Genomic DNA, 17159 nt, shown 5'->3' with positions numbered 1-17159 from the left:
TCAAAAGTGAAGGGGACAAACAGCTACTTTAAGCATTACACAGAACTATAAACAATATGTTTAAGTAGGCAAAGTTACAGCATATCAATGGATGCTAGCTATAAATGATTACTGGATTTCTTTCCTTTTATTTAATTAATCTCATTAACCTCAAGAATTTTAATTAACTTCACTGAAATCAACACAGTCTGCTTATGGGAACAGGATTGTTTTGAGAGCTACAATAAGAAATGAAACTCAGCTGTAAGTCTCTAGACTCATTAACAGTGCAAAAATAATTAGCAGTACCTTAATTTTTTATATTAGGGAAAACATCTGTGCTACTCTTTTTTCCTAGTTTAGTAAGGCAAAGCAAAATGCAGAATATATTTACTGCAGAGTACATAATTCTATTGTGCTGCTACCACAATACAGAAGCCATATAAATCGACAGAATGACAGATATCACACATATTGTTTTGCATTATTATGGTGTAAATACAACGGAAACTCTATTTATTTTTCTATTTTATTAGACCATTGTTAGTAACGTATTGACGAAGGTTATGTTCAGATGTAGTTTATATTTTCCTCACAACTTGTTTTCCAGGAAAAACATTCGCAAAAATTGTGAACAAGAACATTAGAAGAGCTACAGCAAAAATTCTGTGCCACTAAAAAGTGTTTTTCCTTGTTTTTACATATAGAATTAAAAAGGGGCTAGCTATTTATTTGTGTTAGATATTAGTATCTTGTTCACAGAAGTGCGGGAATAGTGGAGAATTCGTCCAGAAATAAAACTGTTTTCAAAGCTGCAGTTTGCCCACACTACTCGAAAACGCTTTCACGTTTTACCTATTTCAACTCTTAAATAACCACACAAGCTATACAAACCTGTAGTAACCTAAACACCACCTCGCGGGAATAACCTCCGGCTAAGAACCTAAACTTTCTTAAATACCTTTTGCTTGTAACCTGGCCAGAACCGCTCTTCACGCAGGAGACCCTCCTCGTCTGAACGCCCACCCCGCAGGCAGCTTCTCCGCTCCAGGGGCTCGTGGTGTTGGGCGCCGTTGCCAGCCCGGCTTCGGAACAGGCGCTCCAGGGAGACGTTTCCCAGAAATAAGGTGCGCACGGGTGCTCGTTACAGAAACGGTGCTCCTGCAGGGCTCGCGCAGGGGGACAGGCTTTCCCACCTGGGAATAGTCAAGGGAATACGATATTTTACCTTGTGACACGTGGCAAAAGGAAGGCATGGATTCCTTAACACTTTTCTTTCCCCCCCCCACCCCCGTTACAAATAAATAAATAAATAAAGCTTATATAAAGCTGTTGACCTTTATGGCTGCAATAACAACCTTCTAAAATATTGTTTCCCCATTAAACTAGCCTTGCATAAAATTGTATTCCAACATATAATGAAAATAGAAACAGTTAAAGTATATTTCCGAGTTACCTTACTGGTACTCCTACGTATAGCCAAGCTGACTCCATTTAAATGCCAAGCTCACGCAGCAACCACGCAGTTAGGCTTAAAGACAAATTAAGCATTAATTTTATGCTCGTTCTCCCTACTAATTCCCCAAGGAGGAGCATTCCTTTCCAATATACAGATTCTCTTCATGCATTGACCAAAAGAGCTGAGTTGTGTGCGATTCTGAACCACAGTCCAGGAGGGTTTATACATGTATCATTTGATACCCTCATCTGCAAATCAAGGCAGAAAATCCTGAAAGACAGATTTTGAGTTTGAAGCCACACTTTTCTGAGGCAGCCTCTTTTGGACTGGGGTCCAAAGATTTTGCTAAACTACTGTAATTCCAACCAGCAACCTGAATTTAATCCGTAAAAGAATCAAACGTTCATAGCTCAAAAGCTAGGAAGTAATGTAGTGAAATCATAACAGTAAGTATAGTCATTTTCAGAAGAAAGAACTAAAAACTACTAAAATCAAAATCATTCTCCTCCAAGGGGGAAAAATCCAGCAACTTGCGACATGGCAAAAGTGCATCAAAATTAAAGGTACAGGTTTTGTAAGAACTCAAGTGTTGGGGCCAGAATCCACAAGGCGCAGGGCATCTTTATGCCCCACTAAAATCAACAGGAGGTGAAGGCATATTGCTCCTCAAAAGGACGCTTACCACCTTGCAGGACTGCACCTTTTCACATAATGTGTGACCCCAAATGGCCCCAATCAGTAACACTGAGAAAAGAGAAAGAAGGGTAGTAATTTCTTACACAGCACAATGATTTGGATAATCAAGTCCATTACTGTCCTACTTCTCTTCTTTTCATGAGAATGCTCTGTTCCACATTGTGCTCAGTCTCTGAAAGGTTTAATACCATGATGGAGTGGAAAATGGGGAGATAAACTAGCCTACCCCAGCTGGCTTACTTTCCTGAAAACACCTCCTTGGCAGGAAAACTGCAGACCAGTTATTGCTCTTGCATGTTTGAGCAAACGTAAACAAAAATGTACAAAGCAAATGGCAAAGTGTCTAGCATCCATCAGACAGAAGAAAAAACAGATGAGTAAGCAAAAGTTTGCAAATATGCCTCTCTATAATGCAGAGCATATTATGGCTTCCCAGGGAAAAGGCGAGGCTTTTTTTTTTTTTTTTTTTTAAAGGAATGCCAATGGTAAGGAAGCTCTCCTAAGTAATGGAGAGTAATCATGAGGCAGTTTTAAGTTAAGAATGTAAGAGAAGGTATGGTCCATTCAGCCTAATAGTCCATCTCCAAAACTGAGAGCAGAAGATGCTGCTTAGGGAGAGCACAAGAGCCTGGTCACTTTCCGCTGCAAGAAAAGTGAGGCTTTTTTTTTTTTTTTTTTTTTTTAAGGAATGCCAATGGTAAGGAAGCTCTCCTAAGTAATGGGAGAGTAATCATGAGGCAGTTTAACTTAAGAATGTAAGAGAAATGTAAGAGAAGGTATGGTCCATCCAGCCTAATAGGCCCTCTCCAAAACTGGCAGTAGGAGATTGCTGCTTATGGAGAGCACAAGAGCCCGGGCACTTTCTGCAGCTCACTCCCAAGGGTTGTATTAGAAATACTGGAGAGTACGTCCCTGCCAAGCCCTTTCAGTAGCCATTTATGGACCTGTTGTCCACAAACTGGTCTAATCCATTTCGAACCTGCTGATACTGTCTGCCTCCACAATCTCCTTTGGCACTGAGTTTCAGAAGTTTGCTACCCAGTGTGTGAAGAAATATATTTTTAATCTAATTTAAACCAACGTCCTCTAGTTTCATCAGCTGCCCCCTACTCTTCATACTATGGGATTTGGTGAACAACTTGGAGAAAACGCCCCCAGGGTTTGAACTAGAGTCAGTCCGTGAGGTGGGATCCAGAAGACCTTCAGGGACGAGAGCCAAGGCTAGTCCTGTTGCAGTTGGTAGAGAACAAATGAAATGGGAACTGCAGTGGTACCAGAGCTCTGCAGAAGTTGGTGGCTCACCTGTGAGCTGGGTATGAAAGAGTCAGGGACACAGTAACTAAGGTTCACACAGTACCAAGCTAACCTTAGTAACGCAGTGATAAAAATAATAAATCCATTTTGGTTTCAGTCCCCATTCACTCGCAAATTGTGATCAACTAGTAAGTATCTCTATGCAGCTGGGTGACACTGCATAGGAAGCTGTTACATTCATTGCTTACGACGTTCAGAAAAGATTAGGGTTTTGTGGTTTTATTAGTTAATTCTTCCTTTTTGAGGAATTTGAAGTATTCGGTTCAAAGCATGCCATTTTTAGTTTACTGTTTTCAGGCTACATATTTTTAAGATCTCAGTACTTCTGGTCTTCATTTCTTAGCTCTAACAATTATTCAGACTTTCCTTTACTTTTCTAATTCCATGTTTATCTATTATTTGCATTTTGTCCCCTCCATGGAAAATACGAAAAAAAATTATTTTTCATTTGAATTATTCTCTAGCTCAGACACTTTTTTAGTTGTTATTATCAATCTCCAGTTATATAGCAGTTTTCATCCTGAAGGATCCCAATTTTCTGTACAAGTGCATAAGGATGCTTATATGAATAAAGTCCATTTGCATGAGTAAGGGTTTGCAAGATCAAGTCCTTATACTGCCCCAGAAACAGCAGGTGGTTTTAATGATAATTTCCAAAATATCACTGAACAGTGCTTGTCCCAGACTAGATTTGCATCTAAAGTGTTTTGCTGCTGGATTAGCTGCACATAGCACTGACGATAATAGATGTTTTCTGTTGTGTCAACAAGGCTTTAGTCTGTTGGACCTGTTACTGTTTTAAGAATTTCTATGCACTCAGTGTAGTATCACTCAAATCCTGTGTGATAAACCAACACACTCACTGAATTACCATATGTGCAACTACAGTTGGAAGACTGTAATTCTGTTACGAAATAGTTTATGTAAAAAACTATCACTGTAATGTTGAAATGGTTAAATCCACATAGAGGGTGTGTCAGTGACGATCCAGAGGAAATTATATAAATTCATCAAAAGCAATTTACTTCCTCCAACAGAAAAACAAGACCAACATATTTTAGGTTTGTAATAATAATATTAAAGGTCCTTTTCTATATCCTCATTTTTCACAGCTTCCTCTCTTCAAAATCGGTAATAACATGTTCCTATATAAAAACACTTGTATAAGGAGTTTAGGTCATTCAATAATTTCATTAGTATAGGATGCAGCTGAAGTAAATTCAGCCCAGACTAGGCCTTTAATATTCAATAATTTATAGGCTAAAGTAAATAATTTTGAACTGTGGCAGAATTTCTCCAAGTAACACATGCATTTATTCAAGCCTCTAAAGATCTTTTAGTTGCTAGGCACAAAGTACAGACCAAGTACAGACAAGTACTATTATTTCTCATCGCTACAGTACTGGGATTAGCTCTGATCCAAATACAGTTTGGCAGAGGAATGCAAGCCAATTCCTTGAACCAACAAGCAGTGACCAATCTGAAATATTTAGCACTCACCCTCTGCTGGAAGGGCCAAGATAGATCTACTTCTGCTCTGATTCCCCTCGGCGTTTTTACTGGAACATGACTGGGAACACGGAGACCACTGCGACCATTCGCTGACAACACAATCTGTGGCACAAGGTACTTCACAAGCCACTCTTTCAGGACGGAGAAGCTCTGGGCAAAGGTTTTGCGATACTTCTTCACCTGGAACAAACAAGAGAAAATTAAATAAAAACATAGAGGAAGTTTAGCCTTGGTTCAATATCCATGGTCTGTGTCACACAGGCAGACTTTATGTTAAATGTATGCCTGTCAATGGAAGAATGTACTAGAAAAGAAGTTTGGTTAGGCTTGCAGGCTTGCAAGTAAAGCACTCAAACAACTGACTGAAATATTTCTTCAGAAAACCAACAAAGAAAAATGTGCTTTGAGGTATGACATCTTGGCTCCAGTCTGCTTCATAAAGAAGGCAAACATGAGGGAACAAGTTGACTCAACCTGTAAAAAATTACAAAATCAATTACCACCACAAGCTCCATATTTTCCAGGTATCGGCATCTACAAAATTTATTTTCCACAATGCAAACGGGACAGGTCGCCACAGCAGACGTTTTTCTCCCTCATGCCGGCCACAGAAGCGTGACAGACATTTTGGTCATTCCTCTACGACGTCACAGAATTAGCCATGCACCATTTCCAAGCGTGCTTCCCACTCAAATGCCAGGAAGTTCAGAATAACGCATCTGTTGGACCACCCCCACCCCAAAAGGAAATATTTTCTATTGGAGATGAACCAAGCGAGTGAGAACATCACCATGCTTCCTGACGAGAAGCATCTCTCTAAAACTGAGAGCAGAGATGGGAACAGCTTAGTAGCGCCCCGGCCATACCTCCTCATCTCCAGCCAGGGGAAAGGAATATACCAGTGAATCCACAAGTTTCCCACAGTGGGAGGGGAATAAAACTGCCCATCAGTCCCGTAGCAAAAAAGAGATGAGGCAGAGGAGACCCCAGGTACGTATAAGTGTGGCTCTCCCTTGCTGAGTATGATCCAAATGTACAGACTACTCAGAAACCCAGACAAGCAGTGGCTCAGATACACCTTTCAATACCTGTGGCCTAAAAAGCAAAGTAAAATATAATTTTATTTTTCAAGTAACAACGGAAACGTCCCTAATTTTAACAATTACATGGAATTTACAACAAAAGCAGAATTGATCACATTCCATAAAAATTCATAAATCATGATTCTTTTGGCTGAAATTACTGAATTACACCTAATGCTTTGCAGATATAATTTAAACGATAACAGAAACTAACGTTACAAACTACGGACAGAGGTGATCGATTTTGTTACACTGCTCTCTTGCTTGGTGCTGCTGGTCCCTCATGAACTTTCAGTTTCAAGTCCGAACCTTCGGGAAGCTCAAATCTAGCTGTTTAGAAGCAACAAGCTCACTCTGAACGTTCTCTCTTTCGCCCTTATAATAGTTACGACGCTCTCCTTTGAGGTTTCTTTAATTATGAATCTAGAAGAAAAATTAATGACTATTCGGACTTGTTTACATGTAGAAAAAAATTAAAATTCATTATGGCAACAAGAGAATGACGCTGGTTCTTTCACCTCACACACTACAGGAACGGAGGTCTGTAACGAGGCAGCCCAGGGTGCAATTATAACTAAGAAGGTAGAAATCTGTATGGCTTTTGCAAGCCAACACATGTACCAGTGAGTAAATAAGAGAGGGAAGCAGGCTGCTAGCAAGACTGCATAAAGCTGTCAACAGCACAGTGGTATTATCTGCAGTTGCATCCCTAAATGAAGACGGGCTTATTGCCCCTGAGGCACAAATAAAACTTTTCAAGCGTATTATGAGAAGTAACGGAGAATCTAGCAGGCAATCAGACTGCAAGATACATTTTAAAATACATATTTTCCTACACTCTTTTTTTCCTTGCACTTGCCTATGCTCATCAGGAAACGCTCAACACACCCAGGCATTGTTGTGCTACTTTAAATCTGCTGAATAACAAAATTGAGACCAAAACCCTCCTGAGAGATAGCCTTCCGTCCTGAGGAGCACAGGTCTACATCTCTACAGCAGCTGGCAATCCCTGCAAATCGTGCTTACTCATTCACTCGGGCTTGCCCATTTTCACCACTGCTGCTTTGGATGCCCACGTAATGCTCAGAACTATCTTTAGAGAAAAATAATGTAAACAAATAAATAAGAAAACCTGTAAGCCTCATTCCAACTGTCTCCTTGAGTTATTTCAGTGTCAAAATCCCTGCTAAGATTTTGACAGCTTGTCTGTAGAGCAGCAGATAACACGAGGGCACTCTGGTCAGGCTTGATTTCAGGAATCATTGGTACAGTAACATTAGGATATTATATGCTTTGGCGAAATGAACAGTAAAACATCCGTCCTCCTTCCCCATCATTTATATTCCCAGGAAAGCAGCAAAGGAGGCATTCACGCACTCAACAACAGGCTGCTGAGCAACAAGGCATGAGATGGGTCACAGGCCTGAGGTGCTACCACAGACACTGGCCACAGCAAGCATGCATCCCTCCTCCCCATGCATGCAGGAACCTACCTTCATTACATACGGACTTTAGGGCAAGGGAATGCTATGCAGTTAAGTGAATTTTGGACTTAGCCCAATTTTGCAAGCAATGAGATTGTATCACAGCATTAAAGAGAATCGTGTTTGTTGAAAGCCATGGGAGCCTTTCCACTGATCTAACCCGACTTTATAAAAGACCTTCTCTAAGCACACAGCACTCAGAAGAGAGCGTGAAACACTCCTTGGGGGTGGCTTTTTCCACCTGTGAGCATAGGCTAAAAGGAGGCTCTTGTACTCCCCCATTCTGATTCCACAGATTTTAAAGTAACAACACCACGGGGAAGGGAGGCAAAGGAGCAAAATCCTCTTTCCACTTACTTCTTCCCCCAGTGATTTCTTTTCATATTGGATTCATAGCAAATAACAGCAACAACAGTAGCACTGCAAATAAAGGCTGTAATTCACGGTTCCTCAGCAAAGAAGGGAAGGTTTGAGTTTTGTTTTAAAGAGTTTACCACCAAGTGCATGAACGTGCAATTCTACGCTCACTTCTGTGATTTACTTTATAGTTCTGTTCACTGTGTTCAGGTTTAATTACTAGCTTGTATTAATACAGAAGTGTTACATTCTTCTGCACCAGCTGCCTAGCAGAGAATTCTCAGAAAACTACTATATATTAGAAAAGCAGGCAATAATCTTTCATTTTCCATGAAAAATACTAAAGTAAGATACATCTGAAACGTGCTTTATGCATTGTCACAGGTTTAGCAGGGATATTACATTCTCCAGAGCTTTCGAACTGTTCACCCAGCACCTCAGAGGTATAATTCTTACCTCAGATATTCTGAATAATCTTTCTAGAGGCTTGTTCTCTCTGCTAAATAACACTAATACCTTTAAGCACCTAAATAACGCATCTAAACACAATATGCATTCCCCTCCAAGTACATGTTTAGGTCTCAAGATGAACCATTTCAAACCAGCCATGGAGAGCAGTGGGATGGCAGATCACACCACAAGGATCCTAGTTTTGATGAAAGTCGCTCTTCTTTTTTGCCTGAGAACTGACAACGTTGCTCCAAAGTTCATCTTGGGCTACCCAGGAAATACACTTAGTGGCAGTTCAGAGCAGAGCAGTACTTCTTCTGATCACTGGTCTTTCCTACACAGAGCCCAAACCAGATCTCCTCCTGGGAAACTGCATATCGTGTGCGAACTGCAGTGGCAGAATAAACTTTGAAGACTGTTCACTAGTACATAGAGTAGTCAAAGACAAAAGGAAAAGAAAAAAAAGACTTAGGTTTTTGTGGGCTCCTCTAGTTAGCTTGGACTGGATCCTGCCCATCAAATCTAACCTACCATCAGTGATGGCCACTGTCTTCACTGGCTCCCTGCAGGTATTTGTTACTTGCTCACTTCACCTTCTAATTGATGATTAAAACGAAATACATAAGACACATTCAACAGATAATGTTTTTAAAAGCGGAAGGATTCAATCCTGTTTCTTCTAAGGTCAGGGTGTCATAGTTGTAGAAGAAAAAGACAAGTATGGCATTACTGCAAATACATTTGCAAACCAAGCTGCGTTATTACGTGGTCCCTCATTTGAATTCTGGGAAAAGGTAACAAAGAAAGTGAACAAGCAACCACCAAGATATATGGAAAAGTACAATTCTGGATGGAATTTTTCGTTCATCTTAAATATGAATGAAATTCTTCTCAGAAAAGAAGGAGCAATACAGAGCCCTCTTTGAAACAGTGAGCTTATTTTTCCAGAAACCTTAATTATTTTCCTATCACTTTTTGAATTCTGAAAAGACAAGCCACTTCCACGGTCCTGCCATTGTGAGGCATTAAATCAACAGGAGCCATTTCAACACTAAACGGCATCTGCTTATTTTACATAATGCCTCCCAGAATCCACAGCTCCAGCATATTATTTTCATTCTTCCCAGTGACCTGAGTGCTCGGCTCCCATGACACACTTTAATTACACCTGCCACTGACGTGCCTCATGGCTCAGGCAGAAGGTACTGCAACATGGGAAATGAAGACTGGGAAAGAAGCCAAGTCAACTGGACAGGATAAGACCAAAGTAGCAAAAAATCAAGTCCCATCAGGCAGTAGGAACTGAAAGACGATCAACTTAATGAACTGAATATCCTCTTTTTGCCATTCACCACTATACCCTGCTCATTTTTTTCCAAAGGAAAATTCAAAATATTACTTGGAAAAATCTCAGTTTTGCATATGTGTGTGGAGCCCTGGCCTTTGCAGTGGGGAAAGGCCCAAGAGGAAGCAATTGCATTTCAGATGGTTTTGCATTGCTACCAAGTACCAAAAATTTATTTTTTGCACAAATGACTGCTGCAAAAATGCTGCATGTTTAATGGCAATTACCCGTTTGACATCAATATTTTTCCTTGTAGCATTTGAAATTATTCTCTGGAAATAATAAAGCCGTCATCTAAAATACTATACATATCATAAAATTTTATGTCCCATTTAAATCTCAGAAAAGAATGACAATAAACTTTGATTAAATACTTGCCTGTAACAGAATAAGATGTCAACAGACAGTAGTAAATTCAGAAAAATTCATATTGACTGCATGCCAGTTTGCTGATGGCAACTGCATATCTCCTTCAGAGGAAGCAGTCTGATGACAAAATCTTGGCCTAGACATTCAATCAGCTTACAGAAATGTTACATTTAAAATCAATAACAATCAAACTATAACAATAGGAGCCATTTTGGATATACTCAGGTTTTAGCAACATCACTGATTTTTCTTCCATGTTGCACTACCAGTTTTAGAGATACCTTGAAACATCCACAGACTGCTGCGTTCAGTCTTCCTGCACACATTGACTTTTAGACCGGAAGACCACCGTCACACTTGACTGAAATTCTTGGCTCCTGGTTGCCTTTTGTTAATGCTAGTCAACAGGTAAGAACATCTGTGACAAGCAGTGTCAGTTTGTCAAGGAAAGCAGTGGCGTATGGAATAAATTTAATTGCAGCGGTCCATCACTATTATCAGAACCTTGTAACAGAAAAGAAGGATGAAGTAACAAAGAAGAATGGAGGTAAAGATCTATTATGAAAAAAGATGAAACAGAGAGGAAGAGGAGTCATTCACATGGGAAAAGAGGAAACAAGCCCAAATATAGCCAGGATCATCCTCAGGGGCAAAAAGGGAAGAAAAGAGAATAGATGGCACAATCCTTAAGGGTTTGAGTTGAAAAACTTAGTTAAAATGCAATTATGAAAAAAAGGCAGCAAATAAAACCTTCTAGACAAAAAGAAAAGACAGACAATGAACAGAAAGAAAAAAAAGTGGATGCAATAAAAGAGTAAGAACACAGCATTAGAGTAAAAACTATCTTCAACTGTGTAATTCAGTGAAAAATAAGGAATACAGAAGAAAGTTTCAGGAGAATAAGGAAATAGGAAAGTAAAAAATTAAAGAGAAGTATGAAAAAACAGACATAGGGCAGAGAGTAAGTTAGGAGAAGAAATAATATGTCTGGAAATACGTCTGGAATACACTGTAAAACATGAAGTAGTTCTGCCCTAATCCCTGCATCACCGGCCACGAGCATGTCCTTTAGCTATTTGGAAATGGGCATCTTGTGATCGCTTTGGTGATTATGAGAGAAAAGACTTTGAAGAGTATGGAAAGAAGTGATACTTGTTTTTCTTTCTTTTACAACCCCTACTGCAATGCGAGTTGTTTATCCTTTTTTACTTATGTAAATTTACGTAATAAAATTGATTTGTGACTCCGAGGGATGTTCAGAGAAGGGATCACTGCGGGGCATTTCAGCGAGCAGCTAGCAAGTCCACAGAGAGCATCCCAGCTGTACGGCTCTGCCATATTACACAGCAGCCACCAGCCTAAAGGTTAAAAAACGATACAGCTTATTAGGCATGCTACCGACATAACACGCTGCCTGCCACGTATTTCCTGTCTCATGCAGAAACACAACTAGTCATTTAAAGGAATTTCCCACACATACACCTGCTGGGCTGGGGAGTGAAAGCAAAAGAATGAATTCTAACTTGTGGATGTGTGCACAACTCCTCCCGAAATAAGAGAAATTGCTCACGTGCATCTGACAGTAAAATTGCATTCATTGTGTTCTTGGAGAAGAGCATGTAAATTCAAGTAGCTGTTCCTAATAATTAGCATAGCACAGCAATCTGGAAGCATAAAGTGCAAGAACTAAATATAATCCTTCTTAATGTTCTGGGGGGGTTTTCTTCTCTCGTCCTTTTTTTTTTTTTTCCCCTTTTTCTCCACTACCTCCTATTACATACAAACAGAGGAATCTGTGCAGGTGGGTTGATCAAGACTGATTACAATTAGGATTTATTGTTGAAAATGGTGCTGTAGTATAACTACGAAACAGGTGCCCCTCTATTTCCTTCTCTGTATTGCATTGTTAAAAACATCAATCAACACAAAATATTGCAGGAGCCAATTACATGAACAAGTCAAAATTAAAATATTATGTGCTACTAAAATATTCGTTTATTTCTAAAAATTTAAGATAAAACAATCATTAGGAGTAAGCTTATTTATTCCAATAGCACATACAGTCCACTTCACCTTATATATTTGTACAGTGGGGCAGTACAATTTTAGTGGAGCTATTTTGGCATTTTAGTTTAGAATGAAGAAGGTGGTATTTTATTCCCGATGCATCACAGCTGTAAATTCTAAACACTTTATTTTTGCACAATTCAGGCGCCAACTTTGTTCTCAAAACTCAGTAGAAAACTGAAGGACAAACAATGGCAAAGCTACTCTCCCACAAGATTTTTATGCTTTAATAAGGCGTCCAAAAAAAAAGAGAAGTTCTGTATGTGCACATGCTACAAGTGCAATGCTTTTATACCCACTGTTCTGATTACTACAATTTTTGGTCTGATTATGCTGCTCTTAATGATGTACCTTGATGGCTTGTTCATGATATCATTCAAAATCCAAATTACATTCCCAAAATAAGTGTTAGCAATTTGTCATACATTGTGGGAAAACGGGATCTTTTTTTTTTTTCTTGCCACAAAAGTTGCCCCAAGAGTGAGTTGCAATTAACTCTAGACACTGAAATATTGTAAACAATAGTAGAGTGGAAATGGTTTATCTAAGTTGGCAAAAGTCCTGTTCTCAGATATGGTGGATGCTAATGATAATAAATAATTGCAAATACCATCTGGACTCTTTGAGAAAACATCTTTCTCCAAGTCTGCAACTGAATCTCTACAAAGAAGATCAATGCAAATAACAGGAAAAGAGTAAATTAAAATTAGATTCATGCCAACTATTTAAATATAAGTGCTCATTTAGAAGCAGTTAACACAAAAATGTGTTCTAGTCAGTCTCCGAGTGAGGTCTAATCCTGGAAAGCAATTCCGAGAGCTTCTGAAATCTCTCAGGAAACTGCGTTCAGAACTTCGAGGACTGAACACTAGGCTATTCCTAGGTTACTTGCATTTTTATCAGAACTACTAACAGCAGTATTTCATTTTACAATTTTGTCTCTAATTGATCCACAAAACTCAGAATGGAGTGATATTAAGCTATGCTGTTAGACTGCTTTAAAAAGACTAAAATAAAGACGAAAATACACACAATAACACAGAATGATCATCAGTTGAGGATCTAAGTGAATGACTAATCTATTGTTGACAGAAGTGATAAAAAACACAAACCATGCTCATCAGTTACACAGATTTTTGTCAAGTATCAAACTCTGCACCTGAGCCAGGGTGGTAAGCCAGCTCTCAGATGGGTTAAGTTACACTCAGCTAATATACCCTAATCTAGCCTCAGACCATTTTTATAATAAAAAGTTATGATTTTAGAAGTGTTCAGTTCCTACTGTATCTTGGGTAGATCATTTAGTACTCCAGATGAGGAGAAATCAAACAGCATCAGCAACCCAAAATAAATATTGTATTTTCAGTCTTTCCACTTTGCCCAGGCAGGTGGAACTTTAATTACATCACTAATAACTATGCCTACACTTGGAGTCAGTGGTGCATCATTCCTTTAGTGCCGTTTAAAGTGCATCAGCTCTCTAAACTGCTCCACCTTCTATATCCAGTTCACTGATTATACTGCAACGACAGCCTAATCCTACTTACAATTCCGCTAGGATGGCATCAATAAAAGAATTTAAGGGCGGGTATCATTTATGATCACCTAAAACGTGCAAGGCTTATTTTAAAAAGTTTCTCTTTATTTTACTACTCCAGAAAGTTTACACAGATTTAAAGCTGACTACCATTCTTTGGAAAAAAAGCTACCATTTCCTCCCTTTATCCACACGGTCCAAAACGTTTCAAAGTGATCAAAAAAATTCTAAGAGCTGGAATTTGTGATTACTCCTCTCACTCAGACAAAATCCCATTGTTTCCAGGATGAAATCTTTCCTAGTAAGCAGTACACGTGAAGACCTTGCATTTGGATAGTGTAATTAAAAGGTGACAGATAACAGATACGCTTGTGCATCAGAGAAAAATGATGCATATTACTCCCAGCAGCCTTGAGACAAAGCCTTGCCTGAAGCTTGCTCCAGATTTTTTGGTCTAGATAAGGCAGCACGCTCCTTTTCCTTCTTTTCTGGCTGGTGAAACTATCTCCCAGGAAATTTTTCATTCTTTCTCTCTGCTTTGATGAAGATGAATACTGTCATTTGAACGTCCACACAGCAAAATGACATATATTCACAGCACTGGCTGGCATTACTATGCTAACCTGGGAAAGGTGCGTAGCCACCAGATCAGCAGCTACCGGAATATGAACCCCGAGAGCTTGAGAGGCTATGCTGAAGCTCCACCACCACATCTTCTCAAATGAGTGGAAGTCCCTTGGTCCCTACCCCATTAGGCAGGGGTAAAGTCTGAGCTGGACCGTGGCCATTAAATCAACTGCTCACCCCATGAGCTGCTGACTCATTTCTCATCAAGCAGTGAAGCCAAAACCTGAAGACTGTGTTCAAAGACTTCTACAAAAGGCCATTGCCCCCGATACAGTAACCTCCTCAGAGTGCCCCTCTGTGCACAGACAGAGGAATGAGGAAGATGATAGGGGATCAAGCAAACGGACAGTAACTGGAGAAAATGGAAGAGAAGGAATTATCCTTGATGTCAAAATTTCATCAACCCAGGGTTTTCTCAAACATGCTAAAGTTGAGATATGTGCTGAGCTAGTGTTTCGGCTAAACGTAGTTCACTGAGTTGAGAGGCACCCACGCCAACAACTGCCCTTCCGATAAATCTTTCATGCTGACCTATTACTTGATTTGTGCTGCTCCAAAGCAGAAACAAAGATGCATGAACATAAATAAAGGGCCTTGCAGAGATACTAACTAGTCATTCTTCAAGACTTTTTCACCTACTGTTGGAGAACCACTATTTTAACTTCACTACTAGATTAAAGGAAAATACAGAATCAGTAAATAAAATTAAATGAAAATCCCTCTGTTTTTAAACACCCTGAAGTGTCAAGACTGTCAGGAGGCATTTGGAGACGCTGTTCAAAAACAAGAACTGAAACAGGAAAACTGGAGAATATCTGATAACATTTGGTTTCCAACCACTAAAGATTCTTCATACAAAAAAAGCAATAACCTCTCTGCAGCTTAGAAAATATTTCTGTTCTGATTATTCAGCTATTAAAATGGGAATGTGTCATTTTATGACAATGGCTTTCAGCAGGAGATACTTCACGCTTATATTCTCAAGGACTATGTATGTAAGGGAGAACAATATTAAAACCTTCAGAGTTAATATGTATTTTCAAACACAGCCATCTTTTGCCAAACTTTCTAATAGACAGTGTTCAAAATTCGTAACATATATGAGCATGATCACATTACTCTAACCTATCCTTTTCTCTTCTCATGCACAGCAATAAAATTTTACCTTTGAACTTTTATTTATTACAACTTTTACTCAACAGAATGCACGCACACACAGAAATATAATAAAGCTCTGCTAATTCCATACGTTACTGAAAATCCTAACACTGCAAATGGTATTTTACTGTCTTCACACATACTCAAAATTTCAATTCAAAACCCAGTTCATTAAAAGGGCTGGTTAAGCTACAACATATGCTTATTTGAAGTTTGTGCATTAACGTAGGTGAATTACATTTTATATATTTAACGTAGGTGAATTACATTTTATATATTTGGAAAAAAAATGGTGTTTGTTTAGAAGCTGAAACCCAAAGTGTTGATCAATGCTAAATAATTGAGTGCTCCACTCCTAAGCACTATAAAAACGTAGAGTAGCAAAGTATTAGAGAGTAGCCTCTGCTTACCAATAGGCTGTTGTAAACTGGTCTAATTCCACAGGCAATGAAATCAGCAGTAAAAATCCTATTGACTTCACTCAACTGGGAAGCATTCATCCTGTATAGTGGTGTAGGAAGAGCTCCAAACTAAGCTAAGCACAAAAAAATCTGACAGCACAGAAAGAATTTAGCTTGCTCATTGATATTTAAGTGCAACCCAATGAATCCCAGTGGGGTGGCGGAAATAAGGCTGAGTATTTTCAGCATCGACAGAGATATCTGCTGTCAGATGGAAAATAAAATTTGAGGAACCACGAAGATCCTGTGGAATCAAACCTTAAAACGAAGAAGGGTCACCATATAAGACTAATGATACCTGGCCAATTAAAATATCACAACTGGCAACCAAAACAAATTTTAGAAATCACTTAACTTGGTTGATATAATATAAAACGATACGGCAGTACAAGTCAATAAGGTAAGAGCTTATGCAACCAGCTACATGATAAAGCGCAAAACCTGACTCAAACTGCAAGTGTAATATTGGCACAACCTCCTTTTTCTTCTGAAAGGTCACTTAGCACATTAGTTTCAGCTTCATTGATTAGAAGCCGAGATAACTGCCACTTAGAGGGACCTCAGAATCATTTAGAAAAAAGGCAATGGCATGACATTCTGCATACAGTGCTCTCATCCCATTTCTGGTAATTGTTCAATCATAGATAAGGTAGAAATAGGAAAAAAAAATCAGAACAGACTATTCTGAAAATATAACAGAAATAACTTAGCAATCTTTATATTTGGCACTGAGACATCAAAAATGATAGCTATTTTACTATTACGGCTGTAATTAAAGGGCTGGGACTCTGAAGAATTGCATTTGGCTTCTCCGGAAGCGCGGCCACATAATGTTTCACACCTCCTACAGCCTGGACTGAACAGATCTCCCAATTGCGGTCAGTCATTTCAATACTCACGGTTGCAAACTCCTGAACTCTCTGCCTTCAGGGGAAGTCACACTGTCAGAAATGGTTCAAGTAGTGTTCCCAAATTCATGGAGTCCCCAGTTGCTATTCTCCAGGAGACAGACCATGCTAGCATGACTGTGACACGCACTGATAGAACCACACTGGTGGAACCTTAAATTCTACTTAAACTCCAGAACTGCGGCCAAATCCTGAGTTTAATTTGTCCAATCGCACACCTCTGAGATGCACCAACATTTTCATCCTTGCAGAGCGTTACTCAGCTGCTCAACACACCTCTGTAGCTGCACAGGCTTACAGGTCATCACTGAGGACTAAGCCTGAGACTTTCACCACTAAAACATTCTCAGCTAA

At 39.3% G+C, this 17159-nt stretch overlaps 1 protein-coding gene across 2 annotated transcripts in view; it reads right to left on the bottom strand.

Moving 5' to 3' along the window:
• The window catches only part of THSD7B (thrombospondin type 1 domain containing 7B), a 557432-nt gene that overhangs the window by 152057 nt on the left and 388216 nt on the right, over positions 1 to 17159 (bottom strand). For both annotated transcript variants that reach the window (XM_068949257.1, XM_068949258.1), the window contains 2 exons: positions 4949 to 5140; positions 941 to 1175 (listed from right to left, as the gene is read on the bottom strand). In XM_068949257.1, the coding sequence (XP_068805358.1) occupies positions 941 to 1175; positions 4949 to 5140 (427 nt within the window). The remainder of the gene's footprint in view (positions 1 to 940; positions 1176 to 4948; positions 5141 to 17159) is intronic.

This window comes from Struthio camelus, chromosome 6 (assembly GCF_040807025.1).
Source record: "Struthio camelus isolate bStrCam1 chromosome 6, bStrCam1.hap1, whole genome shotgun sequence".
In the NCBI taxonomy this organism is placed as follows: domain Eukaryota; kingdom Metazoa; phylum Chordata; class Aves; order Struthioniformes; family Struthionidae; genus Struthio; species Struthio camelus.
The sequence above is the reverse complement of the archived record's forward strand: the minus strand, read 5'-3'. Positions and strand labels throughout refer to the sequence as shown.